The 25,435-nt window shown below is 40.9% G+C and overlaps 2 protein-coding genes across 3 annotated transcripts in view; both read right to left on the reverse strand.

The window, feature by feature from the left end:
* The window catches only part of cert1a (ceramide transporter 1a), a 56,217-nt gene extending 42,638 nt beyond the window's left edge, over positions 1-13,579 (reverse strand). For both annotated transcript variants that reach the window (XM_067438196.1, XM_067438195.1), the window contains exons 1-2: positions 13,108-13,579; positions 9,726-9,860 (exon numbers count right to left, since the gene is read on the reverse strand). In XM_067438196.1, the coding sequence (XP_067294297.1) occupies positions 9,726-9,860; positions 13,108-13,194 (222 nt within the window). In that variant the 5' untranslated portion in view covers positions 13,195-13,579. The remainder of the gene's footprint in view (positions 1-9,725; positions 9,861-13,107) is intronic.
* A 676-nt stretch (positions 13,580-14,255) lies between these two features.
* On the reverse strand, positions 14,256-22,319 carry arsk (arylsulfatase family, member K). Its single transcript, XM_067438198.1, has 8 exons — positions 21,966-22,319; positions 21,549-21,678; positions 21,281-21,440; positions 19,919-20,201; positions 17,857-18,028; positions 17,555-17,779; positions 15,296-15,511; positions 14,256-15,139 (listed from the first exon to the last, which is right to left on the reverse strand). The coding sequence occupies exons 1-8, from the start codon at positions 22,071-22,073 to the stop codon at positions 14,865-14,867; spliced, it is 1,569 nt and encodes a 522-aa protein (XP_067294299.1). The 5' UTR covers positions 22,074-22,319; the 3' UTR covers positions 14,256-14,864.
* Between the last annotated feature and the right edge of the window lie 3,116 nt (positions 22,320-25,435).

Here is a 25,435-nt window from a genome sequence, read left to right on the forward strand (position 1 = left end):
GAATACTAGAGTGAATAGGCGAACTCGAGCCGAAGCTCTCGTCACTATACCGTCGCGCTGAGGAGGCGCCGCGGACAGACGGAGTTTTTCCTCGGACAGAGTTTTACCTCACGCTTCCAATTCTCTCGTCCTGTCGCTCTATCGCCGCGGACAGAGAATACTAGAGTGAATAAACAAACTCGAGCCGAAGCTCTCGCCGTGCTAGAAGCGCCGCGGACAGAGTTTTACCTCACGCTTCCAATTCTCTCGTCCTGTCGCTCTATCGCCGCGGACAGAGAATACTAGAGTGAATAAACAAACTCGAGCCGAAGCTCTCGCCGTGCTAGAAGCGCCGCGGACAGAGTTTTACCTCACGCTTCCAATTCTCTCGTCCTGTCGCTCTATCGCCGCGGACAGAGAATACTAGAGTGAATAAACAAACTCGAGCCGAAGCTCTCGCCGTGCTAGAAGCGCCGCGGACAGAGTTTTACCTCACGCTTCCAATTCTCTCGTCCTGTCGCTCTATCGCCGCGGACAGAGAATACTAGAGTGAATAAACAAACTCGAGCCGAAGCTCTCGCCGTGCTAGAAGCGCCGCGGACAGAGTTTTACCTCACGCTTCCAATTCTCTCGTCCGGTCGCTCTATCGCCGCGGACAGAGAATACTAGAGTGAATAAACAAACTCGAGCCGAAGCTCTCGCCGTGCTAGAAGCGCCGCGGACAGAGTTTTACCTCACGCTTCCAATTCTCTCGTCCTGTCGCTCTATCGCCGCGGACAGAGAATAATAGAGTGAATAAACAAACTCGAGCCGAAGCTCTCGCCGTGCTAGAAGCGCCGCGGACAGAGTTTTACCTCACGCTTCCAATTCTCTCGTCCTGTCGCTCTATCGCCGCGGACAGAGAATAATAGAGTGAATAAACAAACTCGAGCCGAAGCTCTCGCCGTGCTAGAAGCGCCGCGGACAGAGTTTTACCTCACGCTTCCAATTCTCTCGTCCTGTCGCTCTATCGCCGCGGACAGAGAATACTAGAGTGAATAAACAAACTCGAGCCGAAGCTCTCGCCGTGCTAGAAGCGCCGCGGACAGAGTTTTACCTCACGCTTCCAATTCTCTCGTCCTGTCGCTCTATCGCCGCGGACAGAGAATACTAGAGTGAATAAACTAACTCGAGCCGAAGCTCTCGCCGTGCTCATTCTACCGCCGCCGTGCTGAAGCGCTGCGGACAGAGAATACTAGAGTAAGTTAGACGAGCGAGCTCGGGCTGTTGGGTATGTCAAGAACAATGTCGCTGCAGCGCGCGCTTACTGCCAAGGAAGTTGTAATGGCTGCCTTGTCATGATAGCGCGCGCCCCTTCCACAGCGCGTTGCTGACTAGAGCGCGGCTTACGTCATAGCACGCGCTCACTGTCAGAGCATAAGGGCGTCGGAAAATGGCTGCCAAGCTAAGCCCTTTTTTCACTCTATCACTTCCAGTCCCCTTTATTCAGGCGGCTGGAAAGGTTTTTACACTGTAGACAAAGTGTCCACTACACAGTGTGCACCCCTACATAAGCACTGTTAATTCAGCCTCACAAAATCACAAATAAATCCCGCCGCGGCCGGATTACACCATATAAAGTCAACTAGCCTTATTGCAGTCAACTAGCCTGTGGTCAAACACGCTTGTCTGCATGCGCGCTTTCAGTCTAGACTAGAGCATAACGGCATTGTGGAATGGCTCACATACCACCCGCACTTCCTTACATTCTCCCAGTTCCCTTAAGTTAAGTGACTGGAGATGAAATATTGCAGTCAACTAGCCTGTGTTAAACACGCTCGTCTGCACACTAATGCTGTGTGCGTTTACCCCTGTGGATTTGCTCACTGGTTTGCACCGTGGGTATTCTACGTAGGTTGTGCGCCACTGCACATTGTTTACACTACACACAAAAGAGCTTTCTATGTAGGAAATGTGCCCACTTTACAGTCTGCACTCCTGCACCCAAGCACTTTTCACAAAGTTTACTCTCGCACACACAATATAAATGTGAGGCGTGCGCCCACTGCAAAGCCTGCACCGCCAAAACTAACACTATCCCCACAGTGTTAAAAGCAGTGTTACAGCACAAGCAACCCGGCTAACAGGCCCCTATTACTAAGCGGCCAGCCCCCGAATCTAATTCAACCCCTGGCTTTACGAGCCCAGGCCTGGCAGGCCATTCCTGGTATATAATATTGGGTGTTGAACATATAAAACGAGGTTCTCGCTACAGTTTTGCTCGCAGACCCCGCGATTCAAGCCGTGGTCGAGCCCTCTGTAAGAAGCAGTGTCAGTCACGTGCTTCTCGCTGAGGCATTGAGACTGTTAAAGGAGAGAGCGGCGAAAACAGTACACCCGACGCTAGCGAGTCAGGTTTTTACTGTCGCTAATTCCTCATGCCGAAAATGGGTGGCGGTCTCAGGCCCATTTTCCAGGCATCTGAACAAAGCACTTATGACACGCTCGTTTCAAGGTGCTGACGGTGAAACAAATCCTCGCGCACATTCGCCCCGGGGATTGGGTTTTCTCAATAGATCTGAAAAACGCATACTTCACGTTACGATAACCCCCCACCCCCACTACAGGCCATTCTTGAGATTCGCCTTCGAGGGGCAGGCTTATCAGTACAGTCATTGTCATAGACTCAAGACTTACGGCATAAGAACCACCACGTCTTGATAATGTACATAAAATCGCTAGGGCAGCCGAGATCAGACTCTGTTCACTGCATGGCTAAGCATCTCCTTTTATGGGCAGAGCACAATCTGAGCTCCCTAAGGGCGGCTTACGTGCCAGGTATTCTGAATCAGGGTCCGGACATGTTATCCAGAGGACCCATGTCCCCAGGGGGATGGTCCCTTTACCCGCAAACAATTCAGCTTGCACAGCACACGCTGCCCAATATTTTTTCTGCAAACGCAGGGATGCCCTGGCCCATGTTGGCCCAGACTCCCTCTATATGTTCCCTCCGATCGCGATCCAGCTGCAGCCTGTGCTTTTTAATAGCCCCACTTTGGAAGAACCGCACATGGTTCTCCATACTGTTTCAGCTGTCAGACACAGCCCCATGCCTATTCTGCCAATGAAAGGGAAGGTCTGGCATCCCAATCCCGAGCTGTGGGCCCTCCACGTATGGCCCATCAACGGTATCCGGGAACCTCTCTGACAAGTTATGAACACTATTTCGGAAGCTAGAGCCCCTGCTATCTGGCAGCTCTGCTTGAAGTGGTCAGTGGTTTTCTAACCAATGTGCTACGCGAAACATCGACGCACACTCATGCGAACTGGCGGAACCGCTCGCTTTCTCCAAGAGCTAATGGATGCGGGTCGTCCCCCCTCCATACTCGGGGTGTGTGTCTCCGCCATAGCAGCTAGCCACGCTCCTATCGCGGCACATTCACTAGGGAAAAGTGATCTTATTGTGTGTTTTCTTAAAGGGGCCAGGAGATTCAGCCCGCCTTGCCCCTACCTCGGTCCCTATTTGGGACCTCGCCATGGTTTTGGAGGCCGTGAAGGGTTCCCCCTCCTAACCACTTCAGAACACGAGCTTGAAGCACATATCACTCAAAACCGTTTTTCTGCTGGCTGTGGCCTCGGTTAACCGACTGGGTGGCTTACCTGCACTCTCCGTGAGCCCTTCCTGTCTTGAGTTTGGGTCCAGCAACTTCAAGGTTGTGCTCAAACCGAGGCATGGTTTTATGCTGAAAGTGCTATCAACCCCTTCAGTATGCAGCTCTTTGCACTGCTTAACCCGCGTCTCAGAGAAAATAAGACGCAAACATATTCTGCCCAGTCAGAGCATTGAGATTGTATCTAGAGCGCTCCGCCCCCTTCAGGCAGTCGGATCAGCTCTTCATTGCTTCGGTGGCCGCACTAAAGTTTGTGCTGTCATGAAACAGTCTCTCACACTGGATAGTGGATGCAGTCCCACTAGCATATAGGTCCAGGACCTAACCTGTCCTACAGGCATTTAAGCCCACTCCTCTAGAGGCATGGCCTCATCTTGGGCTTGGTCGTGTGACATTTCTTTGGAAGATATCTGTGCGGCGGCAGGCTGGGCCTCTCCGTCCACTTTTATCAGATTCTACAAGTTGGAGGTTCCAGCTCTACAAGCAGGGCTTCTCTCCATCTAGGCTCTATCTTGACCCTGGCAAACAGATTGCCTTACATTTTGGCCTGTACACATTAGTCCTTAAGCACTATTCATTCATCATAAGATCCGACTATGTCCGATCAGCTGTTCAAACGAACCGACTCTTCCGGTTCTTCATTCCCCTTATAAGCCGCCTCTGTCGGTGTCTCGGGGGTTTATAACATGTGCTTTGGGTATACTGGGTCAGTCAGCACACACGGCGCTTTACATTGTGTTCCCATACGTAATACGAGGAACCTCTCTCGAAAGGGAACGTACTCGGTTACTTTCGTAACCTCGGTTCCCTGAGAGAGAGGAACGAGTATTACGTTCCGTGCCGTGTTTATGCTTCTCAGGTATCGCTTCAGTCGATCTTAAAACCTGACACCTATGGCGAATTAGGGTCTTATATAGCCTCCTGTATGCAAATATAAGCACCTTTTTCGGCGGGCTTCTGGAACGCCCCCCATTGGTTCGTTCCTCTCAGCCGCCTCACCATAGGTTCCTGCAGTTGCCGCAGCCCGGCCAATCAGAGCGCTCCTCGCGCTGGGCTATGGCCGTGCAGCTCACTGCGCTTTACATAGATACCTTTATTAAAAGTTTTGCTTCACATTCTCGAGAAAAGGAGTTTTTCCCATACGTAATACTCGTTCCTCTCTCTCAGGGAACCGAGGTTATGAAAGTAACCGAGTACGTTTTCCTGACATTTTTAGGAGCCTCATTTCGACAAGAATGTTCATAACTGTCATTCATTACATTTTTCAAGTGAATCCCAAGTGAATGGGATGGGTCTGTGTTTTGAAGCGTGTAGTGGTGGTAATAAACTTTATATTCACTAAAAGCTGTCACTCATTCAATAAACGCAATCTCATAAAGTTCCGCAGTGATGTTGGTATACAATGAAAATCTTATTTGCACAATGTCTGCACTTACAGAGGATTGCTGCGCGTGTTTAACTGAACTCAGTGCCTGGACAAAAGTTCGAGCGGTGAGTGATTCCAACTTCAACACCTGTGATTGGCCAATTCCGTTGTAGAAGTCTACAAACATGTCTGTGATTGGCTACATTACTCACCGAGGCGAAAACACGTTGGAAATGTAATCATTTGACGAGTGCAAATACAGATACACACTATACAAAATCTTTTGCTAGCTCCTTTTCACTGATAAAATGCAATTATTACAAATTCTTACAGAGGATTACAGATCACAGACAAGCAGTTATGGGCAGCTTTTCACTCTAAAAGCAGAAGCAGCAGCAGGTGGCAGTGGTTTGAGTCTCAAGCTCAGAACAGCGATAACTATGTGTTCCGTGGACAAGCCTCCCCTACCCCCCTTCTGGCGCCGGGCCTGGTTTTGTGAGTTTTCGCTGCATTCGCGCTGTAAACCAATGCTGCCTCTCAGTCTTTCTGCCACTCAGCGGGGCGTAATCACAGTCACTCCAGCTGACGATGACGTCACGTGCATTCCCTCTATTGAAAACCACTATCTACCTCAAAACAAGCTTTAAGTAGAGCACAAATTATCCATAAATTATAACTTTACCAATCCATACTGTTTTTACTTGTCATTGTGTTACCTAAATGAGCCGAAAGTTGTTGATCAATCATCAGATTAACTAAATATTGGTTTTGGCCAATTATTCAAAATTATAATTTCTTAAAGGGTTAGTTCACCCAAAAATTAAAAATGTCACTCAGGCCTAGTCCACACGTACACGGGTATTTTTATTACCGGAGTTTTTCCTCCTCCGTTTTAAAAAACAATCGCGTCCACACGAGGACGGTTTTAAAAAAAAATCTGTCCACATGAGAACGCAAAACTACGCTATGATTGGCTGCCTGATTTCCACATGGGTCCCATCCACGGCACCGATGCACATTGCACTGACTGAGGGATGCCATGAGCTCAAGTGAAACCCTTCTACAAGTTCCTTTACTTTGGACTTATTGACAGGTAACTGTATATACACAGGTGCAGGGCCGAAGTGGACTGTAATAGCTTCACACACTTGCTTTACTATTTTGTATTATTGCATTCTGGCGACTTTTTTCTGCAATACAATGAAATAACTGAACATGTATCTGTAGGCTATAGCGTATGTGATAAGCGTTGTTAGAATCCACCGCATAGACTCGACACACGTAAATCAAAAGGAGATAATGTGGAAAATCTGACGTCAAACATAGGAGAGAGCGGCGCGCACTTCGACTTAAAAAGCCGAAATCTCCGGTTTCACCATCTACACGACAACGCTGTAACCGGAGTTTCTAAAAATCTTCACCCTGGCCGGAGTTTTCAAAAAAGTCCGGTTTCAGTAACCGGATACAGCGTTTGCGTGTGGACGAACAGCCAAACCGCGTAGAAAAAGCTGCGGTTTTGAAAATACCCGTGTTCGTGTGGACAGGGCCTCAGTTTCAGTCAATCTCATGTCAGTCTTGAGTACCTATAGAGTAGTACTGCATCTTCATATCTCCAAAAAGTCTTTAGTTTTATTATATTTATAAAAGAAAGATAGGCTGTACCGAGCGGATGGAGGCGTATCGAGTGAGCGGAGCTAAAGAATCACGAGTGTGCGCAGCTACAGCACGAAAGCGTCTGAAAGCTGTGACATCCTCGAGCGTGGAATAGAAAACGTTACCCTAATAAACCATGGCTATCAATCAGATTCAACTAATACATATACGATCCAGAATCTGACCTAGAGGTTGAAATTGGGCAGGAGCAGCAGCAACAGCAGGACGTCTCTATGAGGTATTGTTACTGTATTTAGCAGCTTGTCAACATTTCTGTGTGTTTACTTGTGGTTTATGGGGACATTATTTGGTTTATGGACTATTGTGTGCGACTAAATGGTAGCAGTAGCAAGCAGAATGGTACGACCGGGAACTTTTATCGCTGGAACAGTTCCATCAAAAACACACTTTGGTGACATTGTTGATATGGTGAAGTACTGTGACTGCAGTGAGCGCAGCGTTTATGGACGTGCATTTGCTCTCTTGTTCTGGTCGCGCACGCACCCTTCCGGGAGAAGAGCCTGTGAGGCCCGTACAAGGAAATTCTGCCCTGTTCACATCAAGCGGACCCATACTCAAAAAAAACTTTCCGAAACTTGTAAGAAACCAGATCAAGGAATACTCCATCAAACGTCCAACTTAGTTTTTGAAACTTTGTCCATGTTTAGGATGGGAATCAAAGTCTTTAACAGTGTTAAAATTTACTATGCATGAATAAGTATTTCACATATATATAAAAGCTATATAATACACTGCATGGAAATAATCCAAAAGGCCACTTTAGCTATAATGTCATGCATTATATAGTGAACATTCCTTGTAGTAAGAATCTACCAGGGAAGAATACGAATCTTTCTGCTGGAGTAGTGGGCATGGTTAGTAATGGTCTAACTAGAGAGTAGTTTGTAGACTTTAGGACACAGATTTAGCTCTTATCAGAGACGGCACACTGATCCAGGCCAGAGCAGGGGTGCTGAATTCAATCAGTGTTTGAGGAACATCTGTTATCATCAGATCATCTCTGTTTTCTCCTACAAAACACACTGAAATCAAGCGACAACACACATTCCAGAGAGGGCACTGGGGCCAGACCGGCTTCAAAGACTTCCAGGGTTTTGCAGGCACTACTGTGCAGCTCAGAATTGACCATGTGTGTGCACAGTCAGTTTGTGGAGATTCATGCACCTCCAACATGCCGAGATTGTACAACAAATCTTTTGAGATCTTGATCTACACCCTAACTGCCCATGATTTTTAACAGTGGCCCTGTAGTCAAGTTCACTTTTTCAGACCAAAGAACATCTCCTAATAAACACCATAAAGCCATCTGGACCATGAGCATTGCGAATCTAAGCTTTTCAGGTTTTCTTTTTTTACACACGAGAACTGCTCCCAGATCACCCTTTTCACAATGAGATATGTGATATGCACCGTCCGTCACAGGACGTTCCTGTGGTTCTGCTCACCCTGTTCTAATCCTCAAGAGAGACTACTTTAATTCACTCAACACCAGAACAATGTAGCAATAGTGTGTCAACCAAAAGACATACTACAATGGAGCTTTGTTGGTAGTCTTACTGACGAAACAACGTGCGGCAGTCCAGTTCATAGACATACAGCAATATAAATTAAAGCACACCAACATAAATTAAATAAATATATACTTTTATGGGAATGTATTAAATAAATTGCTTTGGGCAGAAAATGTGTTTCTTGACAATAAACAAATAAAAATCATCTTTTTGTTTAAAAAAATAATAACGTAAAAATAACCTCTGATAAGTCAAATCATATCCAAAGTGATGAAAGTTCACCACTTATGAACTGACTTTAATGTCAGCCATTCAGCAGCTCTACAGAAGACAAATGTAAGTGAGTTCAATATTGATTCAATTTGTTGCAATAACACTCAATTTTAGTATTAATAAATTATAAAATGATTTTAAAAGCAGTTAAATTACCTAAGTTATATTTGCAACAACCGCAACAATTATGTAGTTTGTATCACATTTTGCCAAAGATTATAAAAAACAGTTATAAAGTAATCTTATTTAACCCACAAACCTGTGGGTTAAATAAGACTGCATTATATTATATTATATTATACCGCACTATAGTAAAAGGGACTTTTTTTTATAATTATTATTATATTATGTACACTGTAAAAAAATTCAGGCCTCTCCAATTGAGCATTTTCTAGTGACTGATACTATTATATTATATTATATTATATTATATTATATTATATTATATTATATTATATTATATTATATTATATTATATTATACCACACTATAGTAAAAGGGACTATTTTTTTAATAATTATTATTATATTATGTACACTGTAAAAAAATTCAGGCCTCTCCAATTGAACATTTTCTAGTGACTGATAACATCTAAATTTTTCAGTTGGCCAAATGTAATTTCTGTGAATTGATACAATTTAATTCACAGAAATTAAATTTGGCCAAATGAAAAAATTAGATGTGACCAGTCAGTCAGAAAATTTTCAATTGCAGACCTGATTTTATTTTAGTGTACAATTTCAAGTAAAAAAAAAAAAAAAAAACTTAGGCTTACACTGGAACTGTAAGTGACATCTCAATTTTATGACAATTAATCATCCGCACCAAATCATGATTCTGACAGGCCTCATCAACAGATCAATACATTTTTGTAATATTAATTGTCTAATGATAATTATAATCATAAGGGCCATGATAATGGTAATTCCATAAAGTTGTCAGGTGTAGTCTTGCAGGATGTTAGTATGGACCACACTAGGATGTGTCTGTCCAAAGTAAGCAGAGAAGTACCCTTGTTCTTTCTACTCAACTTCATGTTCTGCTTTGTCCACCGTGAAACAATCAGGCTGTTCAAGAGAAACCCCCAAAACAAGTATGACTGCTTCCCACTGGCAATAGCAGATGGATAAATGCTGCATGACGAACAGGAAGCATTACTGTTCAAACATTTCCCACTGTAGTACATATCAGGACTTTGCAATTCATATCACTGTGTGAAGCCAAGATAAGGCTTTGGAATCATACAGGTAAACATAACAGTATCAGCCTTACCGTGATGACAGCCTTGCTGAGACAGATGGACCCCCTACAGCCAAATTCCTTCTCATCTGCTGACCTGTAGTAACTGAGAATGTTGCCCTTCAGTGCAATCCAGCGGTCCTGCCATCCATGAATGTAGTTAGTCCACTGTAGAAAAGCAAAGAGTTTATCATACTTGATATCACATGGCTAATTGTTATCGCTGCATGACTCCACATACTTGCAACGTAAAGATTAAACCTCTCTGAAGGTTCAAGGCTTCAAAGTTTAACAAGTGACTTTCAGTGTTGGTGTGAAACGTGACGCATTACAATATTGTGCAACTCCTTAAAATAGTAAATAATTGCGTTACTTATTTACTAGTTATGGAAAGTAATTAATGTGTGTAATTCAGCCTTGCTTGTTTGTTTGTTTGTAATAATAATTTTTTGGGGGGCAAATGTAAAGACCTTTCACCACCAAAAGAGAAATTAATAAGCCTCGGGCTGAGGGAAATGCAAATTCCCACATGTACAATAGAGTGTGCAGCACAAACAAACCTTTCAGCTGTGCTGCCATTCTGAATCACAAGCTGTCAGTCAGTAAATGGAAGAACAAAGTAACTTGCGTTAACTCGGATTTTTTGTGTGTGTAAATTTAAAGGCAAACTGAAGTGCCTTGAAATGTGCAGCATTATTCAATGTGTTGATGTAATTTCCACTGAAACAGGAAGATAGGGTGGGACACATCAAACAGCTCCTCCCTTTTTAAAAAGAGCCAGTAGCATTTAGTTTAGTTAGCATCGAGTTCTGTAAAGTTGCAATTTCCTGCTAATCTCTAAACATTTCTATTCCATATAGCTTTCATATATAGCATTCTGTGCATAATTAAAATAGGTGCGATATGTTTTGTGGTCTGTGCGGACTCGCACATATGATCCGCTCTGTGCTATCATGTTTTTGGAGTGGACCGGAGCAAACTGTGTGCACTACGCAGTGGTTCACATGGTACTAAAACAAAACCACACTTCATTTGCACTAACTAAAAACAAATTTACACTTTCTGAATCATTCCCCATCCCCTATAACAGGGGTTTTCAAACCTGTGCTGGAGGCACCCAATCACTCCACATTTCGTCTTATCTCCTTAATTTATTACACATGATTCAACTCATCAGCTCATTAGTAGAGAATGCAAGAATATCTGTGTATCTGATAAGTGTAACATTCAAATTGTGCAGGGCTGTGGTGCCTCCAGGATAGGTTTGAACCACTGATGTACAAACCACTGATGTAGAAAATAGTAAATGTGCGAACTAGTGACCGATTCTAGCCACAGCTTCATCTATTTGCATCTATTTGGGGGAGGGATGCTGTAGATTCTAGAGAGCTTTTTTGACTGGACAGAAATTATGATGAGAAGCTAAAGTGCAGAGGGATGTCATCAAAATCATTGACCCATAATTGGCAGTAGTGAGAGTTTCAAACGCTTATATCTTCTTCTAAATGTGAATTTTGTTATTGTTTTGGAGCACACTAGCTTATATACAACAAAAGCCAAAAACTTGATTTCATTGGGAATTTTAAAGTAATGTTATACTTTACTAGTTACTTGAGAAAATTAACTGATCCTATTACGTAACTCACGTTACTCGTAATGCATTACTACCCCCAACGATGGTGACTTATGAACATTATTCAAGCTACAGTATTTTAATGGGTTTATTTAGCAGAAATTCTTATGTTATGTACTGACTAAATAAAATGTAAATAAAATCATTCCCCAAAATGCCAAGTCTCTGTGCTAATGACTGCTATTTTGTTGACTAACTAAAATATCAAATAAAAAAAAATTCCGCGACTCAGCGAACAAAAAACAATCAGTGATTAATTTGTCATTGCCATCAGAGGCATAGGCAGGGTTTTAAAATCAGTGAGGTCTCACATTTGAGGTAATTAGGCGGGTTCAGGGGAATACTCCCCCGAGAAAATATAGATTTTTCTGAGCTATATGTGCATTTTTAAGACGTTTAAAGGCCCCCCAAAAATATAAATTATATTCTATACTTTTATGAATTGAAACCATAAGAAAAAGGTGAATAAACACAGAGTCAATGTTCAGAAAGTATCAATTAATATGTTTTGAACTATGTTGTATAGCTGTATTTTACGATGTGTTTGCTGTCAAACTCAATATATATATAAATACATATATTTTTAATTTGAATTTTTAGTGACAAAATATGTAATATGCTCATGTTACACTGTACCCCACCTGGGTTCATTAATAGTTTCCTTTAATTAGGTTCATTAATGTTTATTTTCCCCTCACATTGACAAAATGTGTTACATTAGAAAAAATTACATTAGTTACATGAATCACTTAAATTATATAAGCCTATTTTTTATTCAAAACGGTAACATTTAGACATTTTTATCAGTTGATACATATCTATCCTAAAACAGCTGTCAAATATAAAATGTTAAGTTTAGCTACACTCACACTTTATGTCCGTTTAAAGAAGCGTTGAGCTGGAATTCGCGCTAAGCATCTTCTGTGAATGTAGCCCCCCCGCCAACTTTGATTGATTTGATTGGTCATCTTAAATATAATAATTTGATGAGCGGTGACAAACCGCCGCAGTTCCGATGAAAAGCTCAATTGGTTCTGTGCTCTTGGTTCGGTCCTTGCAGCACTAAAGTGGTGTTAATACTATTAGACAATTATTTCAAAATATTTATTATCTACACCTCAGGGAAATACCGAGGTCCGGACCGGTGACCTCATAGCTGGTTACGGCCATATAACCCCGTAAAACATTAGCAAAAGTAATTTACAGTAAATTGCACTTACAATAAACGCTAAATTGAATAAAAATATTTTTTTTGCCAAGTCACTTATTCATTTTATTTTTTTCTTATTAAAAACGTATTAACTTAATATATAATCTATCAGTTTATTTATTTTTAATTTCTGCAGGTTTCCTCCATACCACAGATAGATAGACTGTAACAAAACAGCTCCAAACACTGCTAGTTAGTTGGAGTTGGACATGCCTGAAAGCTATGATTACATACGAGTTATTGACTCAAAAACCAAACGAACCGATTCAGTCCAATTCGTTTAGAACTAGTCACCAAACCGGTCCACCTGATTCACTGAAAATATTATTTTCAAAAGAACATGACACTTAGGACTCGGTTAGACATAGTTCATGTTGCTGATAGCATTGCTAGTGTAGATAACGTGCGCAATCACGAAAAACCCATCAAAAAGCTGCGACATTAAAACAAACGAAAGAAAGTACGTTAACTCCCTAACCTTAATGTCAACAACACCAACTCTAAATACCGTCGAACACTAATAAAAGTTGGAAAACTGTAACGTTAGTGTTTTTACAGTCATCGCAAATTACCTTGCTGAGCGTGCCGCCGAGCTCGTCCAACAGCTCTGACTCCGGGTCCAAATCCTCATCTGAACCCGATGAGCTGCAGTCCGACATCAGGAATGATTATGAAAAAAGTCCACGATCGTCCCGCTTATAATTTGAACTAGATTCTGTTATGAATTAAACAGACAAAACACCAATACTAGCTCTGAAATCGCTTAAGGTCTGATGTAAAAAGTGCCAGGTGCGAAAGCCCATCCTACTCCAGTATCTAACCTCTGATCAAACTAATGACGACGTGCAGCGACGGGTTCAATATATCGCTAGAGTTATGTCTTCAGGGCCACTCTTGAGCCGTACTCCAAGAGAATCACGTGACCAGTGTTGCAATAGAAGTAAACCTTAAATACCGCACGTCTACAGCAAAAAACACACTGTTGGTCTGGCACATACATACCGTGTCTTCTGTCGCTAGTACACAGACACACATTTCACGTTTATCTTCTGGGGTTTTAAAGTTTTGACTTTTAATATCACCCCCTTTCGGTAGTACTAAGTATTACATAAACCATGTTTCATCTCCACTTGTTTACTCCAGGATTCTGTCAAAATCCATCAAAATCTAACAAAAGCGCATAAAGGGGATTAAAACAGATGGTCATTATTCATAAATCAAGCCTATCTGTACTAGTTTCTATTTTATTATATGCATTGTATTATTAAAATTATATTATTACTTATTTTATTTAAATCAAATAAATTTTACTTATTTAATGATTTGTTTTTATGGATTTATTTTTCTGAATTATGCAGTACTTTAGAGAAAACAGATGTAATGTTTTTTTTTTTTTTTTTTTTACTGTACAAACCATATATTATATCCCCTAAACTACTCCTACCTCTAAACCTACCCAACACAAGAAACTTTCTGGATTTTTACATTTTCAAAATAATTAATTCTGTAGGATTTATAAGCTGTTGTACCCATGGGGACCTCAATGTAGGTCCCCACAGTGACAAAACACACACACACACACACACACACACACACAATGTGCATGGGTAAACCATTTAAAATAAATACAGCAAAATTCCATATAAAAATATTGTCCATTTTGCTTTTCATAATGACTTTAAGATATTTATTTAAAAAAATCCTATCACTGTACACCATATTACTTTTAGGGTAGTGCCTTTATTTAAATAATTACATCCATATCTTTTAAAACATTAAAAATCATAAAATCAGATCACACAGAAAATAGAGTGCAATTATTTAAGCAACTGTAATTATAGTAAGTTCTACTTAGCCTTGACACGGCCGTTCACACAAACATCATTTTCATCTAAATACGGAAAGCTTTTTTTGTTTTGGCCGTTCATTTGCATTTTGGAGGCCTGAAAACACAAACATTTGAAAATGGGTTTCAAAGTGCATGTTTTTTTTTTAAACAAAGTATACTGTTATCCTGTCTGTGTAAACTACAAAAACAGAAATTTGTGAAAACAGTGATGTCATGCACGTGTATTATGTGTTCAGTTTAAAGGCACAGTATTTCTTTACAGTGACATTGCCAACTACTGACCTAATAGCGTTTTTTGTTGTCTTTGCAGATCTGTGTTCACAAGGATCTTTTTGACAACATTTTTTTCTGTATGGAAAAAACGTATTGTTTTTAGTACATCGTTGTAAACGTACTCTTCTGCAGACCACACTATTCTTATTTTCTTAATAGAACCATGAATCTCCTGTGCTGATCATGGACAGTTATAAACTCAAATGGTCAATCTAACCCTGACAGCCACTCCTCAATGTCTCTCTCATAGGTCTTGGCATCTTTTTGCCAGTCAATATGCCATCGCAGATTAGCTATGACCTGGGTGTAACTGTCCCCTAGACTTTTCTTCCATTCCAGAAACTGTTGCTTATTGTAGCGGTGAACAGTTTGGGAGACACTGGGGTAATCCAAAATTGTGCGTAACAGCTTGTCCAAGTCCTGGCATACATCAGGAAAATGGGATGCAACATTTCTCAATTCTGATTCATCTTTGGACAAGTCTGTGGAAAGAACATTAAAATCATTATCTTAGGACAGTTGTGATATGTAACACTCATCACAGGGACATCACATCCCTTGTTGTGCAGAATACTAAAGCAAAAGAACATGTGTTTTATTATATCTTCAGCAGAACTATCATGAGAAGAAAAGCTCACTAAAAAGCTGTGGGGGAACGGTCAAGCCATCGGCATATGTGATGTACTTCCACTTGGCAATCCTCAGCATATATGTGGAGGCGTTGGCATTGCAACCATGATATTCACTGAGCACCCAGCCAGGATGAGGCTCCTCAGATTGAACGCTGACCCCAGAAACCAGAGGCATCAGCGAGTGACCACTGAGGCCCCCTGGCTTTGGGACACCAGCAAGATCTAACAAAAACACAAACACAGCAGATGAAAACTTTTTCAGGGTAGTATAATTCATCCCAAAAATCAAAAATTCTGAAATGACAGCTGCATTTTATGCATTTATTTATAATCTGTAATACGTGTTATTTTTATTAAATTGTATTCTTATTCATGTTTTTGAAAGAATTATCTTATTTTGGCCAAGGCTACATTTATCAATGAACAGAAAGTTCAAAAGAAAAGCATTTTTTTGTAATATATTTTTATAACATTGTCTTTATTGTAACAATGTGTCCTTGCTGAACAAAATGTAAATACTTCTTTAAAAACTTTTGTTGCTTTTACAAGTTTATATACATCAATGTAGTAGTTTTACTGATTTACATGCATGCTAAAAACCTGTTAAAATATATACAGCTCTGGAAAAAAATTAAGAGACCACTGCAAAATTATCAGTTTCTCTGGCTTTACTTTGTATAGGTATGAGTTTCGGTAAAATTAACATTTTTGTTTTATTCTATATTATTCTATATTCTATACTGACAACATTTTTCCCAAATTCCATTTATAAATATTGTAATTTAGAGCATTTATTATGCCAAAAGAAACAACTGGTCCAAATAACAAATAACGATGTAGTGTTGTCGGACCTCGAATAATGGAAAGAAAATAAGTTAATATTAATTTTTAAACAACACAATACTAATGTTTTAACTTAGGAAGAGTTCAGAAATCAATATTTGGTGGAATAACCCTGATTTTGAATCACAGCTTTCATGCGTCTTGCCATGCTCTCCACCAGTCTTTCACATTGATGTTGGGTGACTTGATCACATTCCAGAGGTTTTCAATGGGGTTCAGGTCTGGAGATTTGGCTGGCCATGTCAGGGTCTTGATCTGGTGGTCCTCCATCTGCACCTTGATTGACCTGTCTATGTGGCATGGAGCATTGTCCTGCTGGAAAAACCAGTCCTCAGAGTTGGGGAACATTGTCAGAGCAGAAGGAAGCAAGTTTTCTTCCAGGACAACCTTGTTACGTGGTTTGATTCATGCGTCCTTCACAAAGACAAATCTGCCCGATTCCAGCCTTGCTAAAGCAGCCCCAGATCATCATCGATCCTCCACCAAATTTCACAGCGGGTGCGAGACACTGTGGCTTGTAGGCCCCTCCAGGCCTCTGTATAACAATTAGAAGACCAGGTGTTGGACAAAGCTGAATTGGACTCCTCAGAGAAGATGACCTTACTCCAGTCCTCTACAGTCCAATCCTTATGGTCTCTTGCAAACCTTAGCCTGACTCTTCTTTACATCTCATTGATGAAGGGCTTTTTTCTAGCTTTGCACGACTTCAGCCCTGTCCCTAGGAGCCTGTTTTGAACCGACCTTTGCTGTGCACTTCACCCCAGCTGCCTTTTACCATTCTTTTTGTAGGTCACTTGATGTCATACTACGGTTGTTGAGTCGGCGGTCATTCTGGTCAGTGGAGAGTCATTTTCACCCTCTGCCAGGCTGTAGCTTTGTTGTCCCAAATGTCTGCTGCTTGACCTTGTTCTTATGAGCGCGCCGTCTGTGAAATTTTATGGATAGAAGCAACCCAATGCTCACTGTATCCCTCTGCCAGTAAAGCCAGCATTGAACCCTTCTTTTCCTCACTCAAAACTTTCCTTTTCTACTTTTTTGGCATGGTCAATAATAGTTATTTTTTCTTTGATTCCAAAGTTTTGAGATACTACTAGCACTGTTTTTGTCATCAAGCTGGTCCTACTGCAAGAGGATAGTGATGACCACAGAAGTGTTTTTTTAAAATACTTTTCCTTATTAAATAAGATTTGGTTCAGGTGATCACCTAATCAGCACCTCATCCAGTATAATGAGGTGTGCCTGTGTTGGAATTCAAGTATTGTTTGTATTAGATACATTTTGAATGTATTTTGTTTTGGGCTGAATTATAAACCTTTTTTTCTTAAGATTCAAATGCTTTATTTTGAGTAACTGTTAACAACCACAAAGAACCTAAGCCTATAACAAAACAACACTACAAGAGCTCCCAGTTCCCAGCCTTACCAAGCACAGTGGGATAAATGTCCACTAGTGATACAGGTAGACTGATTTCAAAGCTAGACTTCACTCCTGGGCCCATTATAAGCAGAGGGACATGAGAGCTGCCCTCAAACATGGACATCTTATAGAACTGCCTGTGTTCCATGGCCAGATCCCCATGATCCGAAGTGAAGAGTATGACTGTCCTATTCAGTAAGCCAGTGTCTCTAAGAGCAGCTATCACCTCACCTAAAACAAACAAACACAGAATGACGTAAAACAAATCAAGTGGCAAAACAGCATTTATAAGGCATCTAGCTGCTCACCCAACATACTGTCCGTTTCAGCACACATGGCATAGTAAAAAGCTCTTATCTTTCTGATCTCTTCTTTCGTGAAGTGGCCACTGCAGTTTTTGGTGAAGGTGGAGTAGAAATCCACAGGGTGCATATCTTCAAACCGCAACCACTTCGGAACAGACACTTGATCATAAGAAACCTTTGAGAGAGAACACAGTCAATGTCACAGCAGCTCAGATAAACTTCCTGTGGGAGTGACAGTTACTGTACCATGTAGTGGATAAAATAATTATAATAAAACAAAATATACAAAAATTATATTGTGTTTTTGTAATAGTGTTATATTAATATTATTTATATACTATTGTAGTGTTTTTAATATCTTAAATGAGCACTTATTTTTATTTTATTTTTTAGTAATTATATTTTAGCAAGCTGACAAGGCAATATTTCAAAAGTTTATGTTTTCATCTAATATTTATATTTTATTATTTAAGCTTTATTTCAATTACCATAGTTAATAATAACATTGAACACCGAATAGCAGTATGAATTTAACATTTTAAAAATGTTGTTGTACACAAATATTATACACATTTATTAACACACTTATATTTATGTTTAATAACTGCTTGTCCATTTGTGAAATGGTACAACATAAATCCGCACTGGCTGTTTTAAAGGGATAGCAAAAAATGAAAATATTGTCATCAATTACCCTCGAACTGGGGCCTGTACCATGAAGCTGGTTTAGCTGGCTAGCCAGATTTGTTTAAGCCTAGTTTGTGCCAATCCTGTGTTTTAGGTACCATTAAAGTAGTTTGGCTTTTAGCAGTGTTCATCATCATATTAACTTATGCTCTACAGCTAACCTGCTCTGGGGAAGGTTATGTTCTGGATAAGAGATCTCAAACTGAAATTGGACCAATCAGCTGCGAGTAAAGTCACAAACTTCTAATGCAATAAAGTCACTCCCCTGTTTCTACTCCAAATGAAAGGTCACTACATAGCAAATAGTTTTTAAAGACTAAAGCGTCTGGCTTTTAACAATGCTTATTCATGATATTAATCATTTTAATTTTAAATGATTTAGATATAATTGGTGTAATTATTAAACCCTTAATCAATTACACATCTATCATTTTAGTTAATCATTCATTAATAGGCACATTGTTAAAATGAATAAAATAGCCTATATAAAGTGATATAAATAAGCTTTAAAATCAATAAATAAAACTATTAAAAAAGAAGCTTATTGGGCTTAAATGTTCAATTTTCTTCATTTACTTCATAACTTTTACTTGCATTGACGTAAACTATTTTTTTCTTTAAGTTGTCCTCTTTCATAGACAGCTTTTCTTCTTGCAGTGTATTTTTTTAATTCCTAATATTTTTCAATCATGTAATATTCTGCAGAAGAGAGAAATTAATCTCACTGCTTCTCTCGCGAGTTAATCTCAGTTCAACAGTGTGTGATTGGCTGTTCACTGCTGATGTCACAGCTAGACTCTTGAATTTAGGATCAGAGTTGACAGAGAAAGCTGAGAATCAGCATCATGGGACCAACGAAGCCTTAATACATTGGTTTGGTTTTGTCAACTCAAAACTAATCATGTAGTTTGTTAAACTACCATCATGAAAACAGGCCCCTGTTCTAAACCTTTGTGAGTTTCTTTATTCTGTTGAATGCAAAATAAGATAATTTTGAAGAATGTGGGTAACCAAATTGGTCCCTATTGACTTCCATAACATGAAAAAAAATACCATTGCATTCAATGAGGACCATAAATCGTTTGGCTGAATATTATGAGACAAGCCTTGTTTAGTTTCTGATTCTTTGGATTCAAATCCAATGATTAAGAGCAGAATGAAATTCTTTGCATTAGAATCTAACATTTACAGATTTGGAGAGATGCATAAAGATGCAATAATTTTTCTATGTGGAGATGTGGTATGGCATCTTGTGGTTGAACACCCTCATTGAGCTTTTTGCCTGCTCGATGTTCACACATCTCCTCTAATTCTTGCTTAACATTTACACATGATCAATTTCTCCATTATATCCGGCAAAGCAAGTCAAGCAACCTGCCTTGTTTAGCCAATACGGGGAGGTGCGGAAGGTGGAACCCCCGGCTGTGGGCCCCAGGGAGTCTGTGCGGTACGGGTGGGGAAGATTCAAACCCAGGTACAGTGCAAATGGCTGGGCGAAAGATGCAGCAGTGTGCCGGATCCACTGGACCGCAGAGTCAGTGATGTTCCAGTCTTTAGTCATCACCCTCTTCGTGGACGTATCACCCACCAGATCTGTGACCGGACGGCCCTCCTGTCTCAGCAGGAATGGAACGTCTCTGGTCCACGCCTCCACACGATTACTGAACAACAGAGAGGTGTTCATAGAGATCATGACTAACAACAGGTGTTGTAGAAAGTATGCAAGTCAGTCATTTTATTGTCATTCAGACTGTACAACAAGGAGTGTACAGCAAAAAAAATAGTTACTCCAGGCTCTATGTGGACCTTTAAGCATAAAAGTACTGATACACATAAAAATAAATAGACAAAATGACAATATAGACAGACCAAAGACACATACAGGTCTAGAAACAGTGCACAGGTAATGATAAAGTATTGCTCAAGTAATGGTAAAGTAAAATAAATGAATAATGGTAATTATTGCACAAGTAATATTAATGTAATGTAAACAGACACTAGTGAATATTAATGAAGTGCATCATTGGTGATGATACAATGATTATTGCACACCAGTAGCAGCATTCTGAGTTGTGTACAACAAAGTTGTTGGTTTCAAAAGTAATAATAGCATAAACAGTCCCTGTTGAATATGAAGTGCATGACTGATGTGATATCGATTGAGTTTTTCGACTATGAGTCTGAATACATCAGTTTCTATACTGGAGGAGTCCAGCATTTTTCTATACTGTTAAAGGGAATTGAGAAAGAAACAGTATTGTGTTATAATTTTTTAAAGCATGCTAAAAATATTTTGCTTGAAAAGTATACTTTAGCTATCGTTCATAAAAATAAATTCCACTTAATTAGATATTTTGTCATCAAAAGTCTTACTCTACATGTCAAACGTTTTGGGTCAGCACGATTTATATTTTAAACAAACAATTCAGCAAGGATGCATTAAACTGTTCAAAAGTGGCAGTAATATTAAATAGATATAAATCATTTTAAATAAAATCCTGAAAAAAAAAAGAATGGTTCCCAGAAATCAAAATCAGCATATTACAATGAATTCTGAAGGATCATGTGCTACTGTATACTGGAGTAATGATGCTGATTCAGCTATGCCATCACTGGAATAAATGACATTTCAAAATAGAAAAGTTTATTTTTTAACATTGAAATTGAAACCCAAAATTTTGTTACATTTATAGTGCAGCTGAAGTGTTCAAATACATTTTTGAGGCTATACAAAAGTCACCTGACAGAGTGATCTCCTGACGTGTAGTCTAGTTTCCCCATTCTATGAGTGTGGTATCCACTCTTTCCTAAGATGTCCATCCATGTAGTGGCATTGGGATCAAGACATTTATAGTTGTTCCAGGCCTGAGTCAAATGAACAAACTGTCCACTCCACATAGCTGCCAACACAAACATTTACTTATGGACACCAAGATGTTCACCTTCTATGTTAGGTGCCTAGGTTAGGTGCACAATAAATTTCAATAAACAGAGGCTTAATACTCTACCTGCCCTTGAAGGACAGCAAATGGGTGAATTAGTATACGAGTTGAGAAAAATAGTACCCATTTCCCTCATGTAGTTGATGTAAGGCAGCTGTACAACTGTATTGCCAGGGTGAAAAGTTAACCTGCCATCCTTTAGAAATAAGAAAGCAAAAGTCACACAACACAGATTATGTCCTAAAACCTTGCCTGCATCTCAATGAGCACTATCCATCCTACATAGTAGGCATTAGTAACAGTACTAGTGTGCACATTGGGATGCAGGGCTAAAGAGTAAGCGCTTACGTGGTCTATTTATAATAATAATAATAAAATAATATTTATCCAGCTCTAAAAACAGCCAGTATCTCAGTATTTCTGCAAAGTTAGTAAACGGGAGAGTTGAGACGTGAATGGATTGTATTAAAACGAGTAACTTACGAAGGCATCCGACATAAGTATAACTATGTTTGGCCTGTCATGTGATGTCCCGTTCAGATACGCGTTCATATAAACCGCCAACAATAATAACACACTGAACATAAACATGTTTCTACATCCAGAGGCCAGAGACGGCAGAAGAGTTTCAAAACGACTGTTAAAGACGACGAAGGTTGAAAATAGGCCAAATCTTCTTCGTCTCTTCTAGCGAGATGTCCGCTCCGCACATGAAACCGCTAACATGTAAATTTACACATAACATTTGAACTCCGTTTTATATCACAGAGAAATCTGTATGCACGTTAGTTTTTAAAGAAATCGCTTCTCTTCCTTTTCCGTAAACAATCAGGTACTATCCGCCCCCTACTGGACAACATTATACTGCTGTGGACAAAATTCATGATAGTGTAACCCACCCCCAATTACTACGAAAGGTTAATTCACAGGTTCTCTACTGGACCATGAATTTACTGTGGGCTCAATAACCAAGAAAACACTCAAGTACTCAAGAGAGAAAATATAACAATTTTATTCATGGACAAAGGTATTAAAACTCAGGGGGCGCCAGGTTTACATGATAAAGATAGGTACAATTCACTGGAAATTTGTTAATTGATAATACTAATACCCAGCAAGGTTAACTATAAGAAGAATACAACATCAACAAGCAGGAACATATTTAACTCGGGGTCTCAACAGTTATTATAAAAAAACCCATTCAATTAATTCCTAGGATCACAATACATGCATGATTTCATTACACCGCAAAACCTCACCGTAGCATAAATAATCAATTCATTAAATAACACCAATAAATACACACCAAATATCACTCAGACCATCGATACCACTCGGGCCAAATACATAGCCTTCGTCGAGCTGTATAACCTACAGGAGCGTTAGGAGATAATAACCTGCCCTCAAACCCCCTGCACACACACGCTCACTTTACAGACAAAAAGCGCCGGGGGACCAATATTGGCACACACATGAAATAAGTCTCCCCGGCAATACAACCACCATATATATATATATCTCAATACATTAAAAAAACACATCAAACACTACAGCGGTGAAAATAAAAGTGTACTGCTGGCTTCCTTACCCGCTACCGGACGTGGGATACAGCGTTCGGGGAAATCAACGGCGGCCGCCCAACTTAGTAGGGGAAAACCCCAATACTACAAACTATCCCTCCCAGCTATTCGCACGCAACAGGAACAATCCTCAGCCCACGTCCCGACACGGCAGCCTCGGCAAGGAACTCAGCAGCACTCACAGAAAAAGCCCTCCCAAACAACAAAAGCATCATACCTTTATAGCTTTAATCTCTAATTACTAATTTGACACAGGTGTTTCTCTCTCGCCCGGCACACTCAAGGAAACCCCATGGACGCCACTGACGTCACTGCCCTTATTTGGGATGAGCAGCTTACAACCACCCCCCCTACTCCAAATGTGTCCGCACATTCCCACTCAAGCACCTCACATTCTATACCGTTGAGGTAACAGGCCCTTCGTGGCTCTAGTGGACCGTCTTACACCCTCAACCTGTGATGCATTTGGGGTAGAGGGACCTTCCCCCTGTACGATCGGCAATGTTGTCTCATCAATGTCCATATTATGGGCGATTTTGCCATCCTTCTGTACGGGTGCTGGCAACTCTGAAAAACATCCCCCCACCAAAGGATACACACACCAATTACTGTTCACAGGATTAACAGAATCAGGAGGCAAAACCTCTACTTCTTTCCCCTCTAGGGGCAAGGCAATTTCAAACTTGCATGGGCTTAACATATTACGGTGCAACACCCGCCCGTCATCATCAACCCCTTCCCGCTTAACCACATAAACAGGTATATCAAGATTCGGTTGTGACGTAACTATATATACATTCCGTTCCCATTTATCATCCAATTTACCTTGTCCCCTAGCCCTCTTATTTAACACCATTACTCTCTGGCCCACCAACAAAGGTTCCCCCTTGACTCTACGGTCAAAACCCTTCTTTTGATGAGACTGCGCCTTCTGGACCTGTTTTCTGGCTTGATTATAAGCAATCGCTAATCTTTTATGGTGATGATGCACCCAGCTGCCCGCTGTCCCTGAAAATTCCTCTCCTCGGCCCAGCATCACATCAATGGGCAATTTCGCATGGCGGCCAAACATTAGAAAGTAAGGGGCATATCCTGTAGAGGAATGAGGTGTATTATTATAGGCCTGTACCAACTCTGCCACATACTGGTCCCAGTTCTCTTTTTGATCGTCCCTTAATGTACCCAGCATACTTAGCAATGTCCGATTAAAGCGTTCACACTGTCCGTTTCCTGCAGGGTGATAGGGCGTTGTGTGAGACTTAGTGATGCTGTACAATGAACATAGCTCCTTGATAACCTTTGATTCAAAATTGGGGCCCTGGTCAGAGTGCAACTGATCAAACCCCCCAAAAGGCTGTATAAAATGTTCCCACAACACCTTTGCGGTAGTCACTGCTGTTTGGTCCAAAGTTGGCACTGCCACCGCGTAACGAGTGAAGTGATCCATCATTACTAAAATATTACACATTCCACTGCGTGCAGTCTCCAATGACAAAAAGTCGACAGAGACAATCTGTAGAGGGTATTCTGACCGTATGGATACAAGAGGGGCACTCACTCTGTTGGCTGGAGTCTTATGCAGGTTGCAACGGACACATTGGAGACACCACTTCTCCACTCCTCGTGCCAGCCCTGGCCAGAAAAAACGTTGACGAGCCAAGCTTAGGGTCTTCTCCACTCCCAGGTGTCCTGCGTGGTCATGCACCCATTCCAGGACTTGATTCTGCAGATACTGAGGTACAATTATTTGTTTCCATTTGTCAAATGTCTTTGGATCACATACCTCCCTGCACAGCAGTCCTTGACTCACACAGAGGCGGGCCCACTGTCGCAACAGCACTTGAGTAGACCGATCTTCAGCTGCTCGTTCTTTTGGAACAGGCCCTCTCCCTCTGTCCATATAGACCCACAATCGTGACACCACTGGATCATTCCGCTGTGCTTTTACCCATTCGGCCAGCAGGCTGGGGCCAACTCGGTCTTCTTGATTCATTTGTGCCCCTGCCTCAATCTCCTGGCCCTCCTCCACATCTTTACTTGCTGGAACGAAGGCCTGAACACAGGCACGGACCACTTCCGATGCTACATATCCACCCTCACCACATGGAGCTATCCCATCCTCTGTAGTCTCACAAGATGTCTCATTCACCGGCCACCTGGAGAGGGCATCTGCGTTTCCATTTGTCCGCCCCGGTCTATAACGCACCTCAAACTGAAATCCTGCGAGCTGTGCTGCCCATCGTTGCTCCACTGCACCCAGGTTTGCTGTATTCAAATGAGCCAATGGATTATTATCTGTAAAAACAGTAAAGGGAGATACAGCAAGATATTCCCTAAACTTTTCTACTATGGCCCATTTTAACGCCAACAGTT

The sequence above is a fragment of the Pseudorasbora parva genome, chromosome 3 (genome assembly GCF_024679245.1).
Source record: "Pseudorasbora parva isolate DD20220531a chromosome 3, ASM2467924v1, whole genome shotgun sequence".
NCBI lineage: Eukaryota > Metazoa > Chordata > Actinopteri > Cypriniformes > Gobionidae > Pseudorasbora > Pseudorasbora parva.

What these genes read in the sequence shown, in the direction of transcription:
- arsk (XM_067438198.1), bottom strand. Translation starts at nt 22,073, where the DNA reads ATGTTTATGTTCAGTGTGTTATTATTGTTGGCGGTTTATATGAACGCG. An exon ending in TACTTATGTCGGATGCCTTC is followed by an intron (nt 21,679 to 21,965) that starts GTAAGTTACTCG and finishes TTATTTCTAAAG; the next exon opens with GATGGCAGGTTAACTTTTCA. An exon ending in TTGCTGTCCTTCAAGGGCAG is followed by an intron (nt 21,441 to 21,548) that starts GTAGAGTATTAA and finishes TTGTGTTGGCAG; the next exon opens with CTATGTGGAGTGGACAGTTT.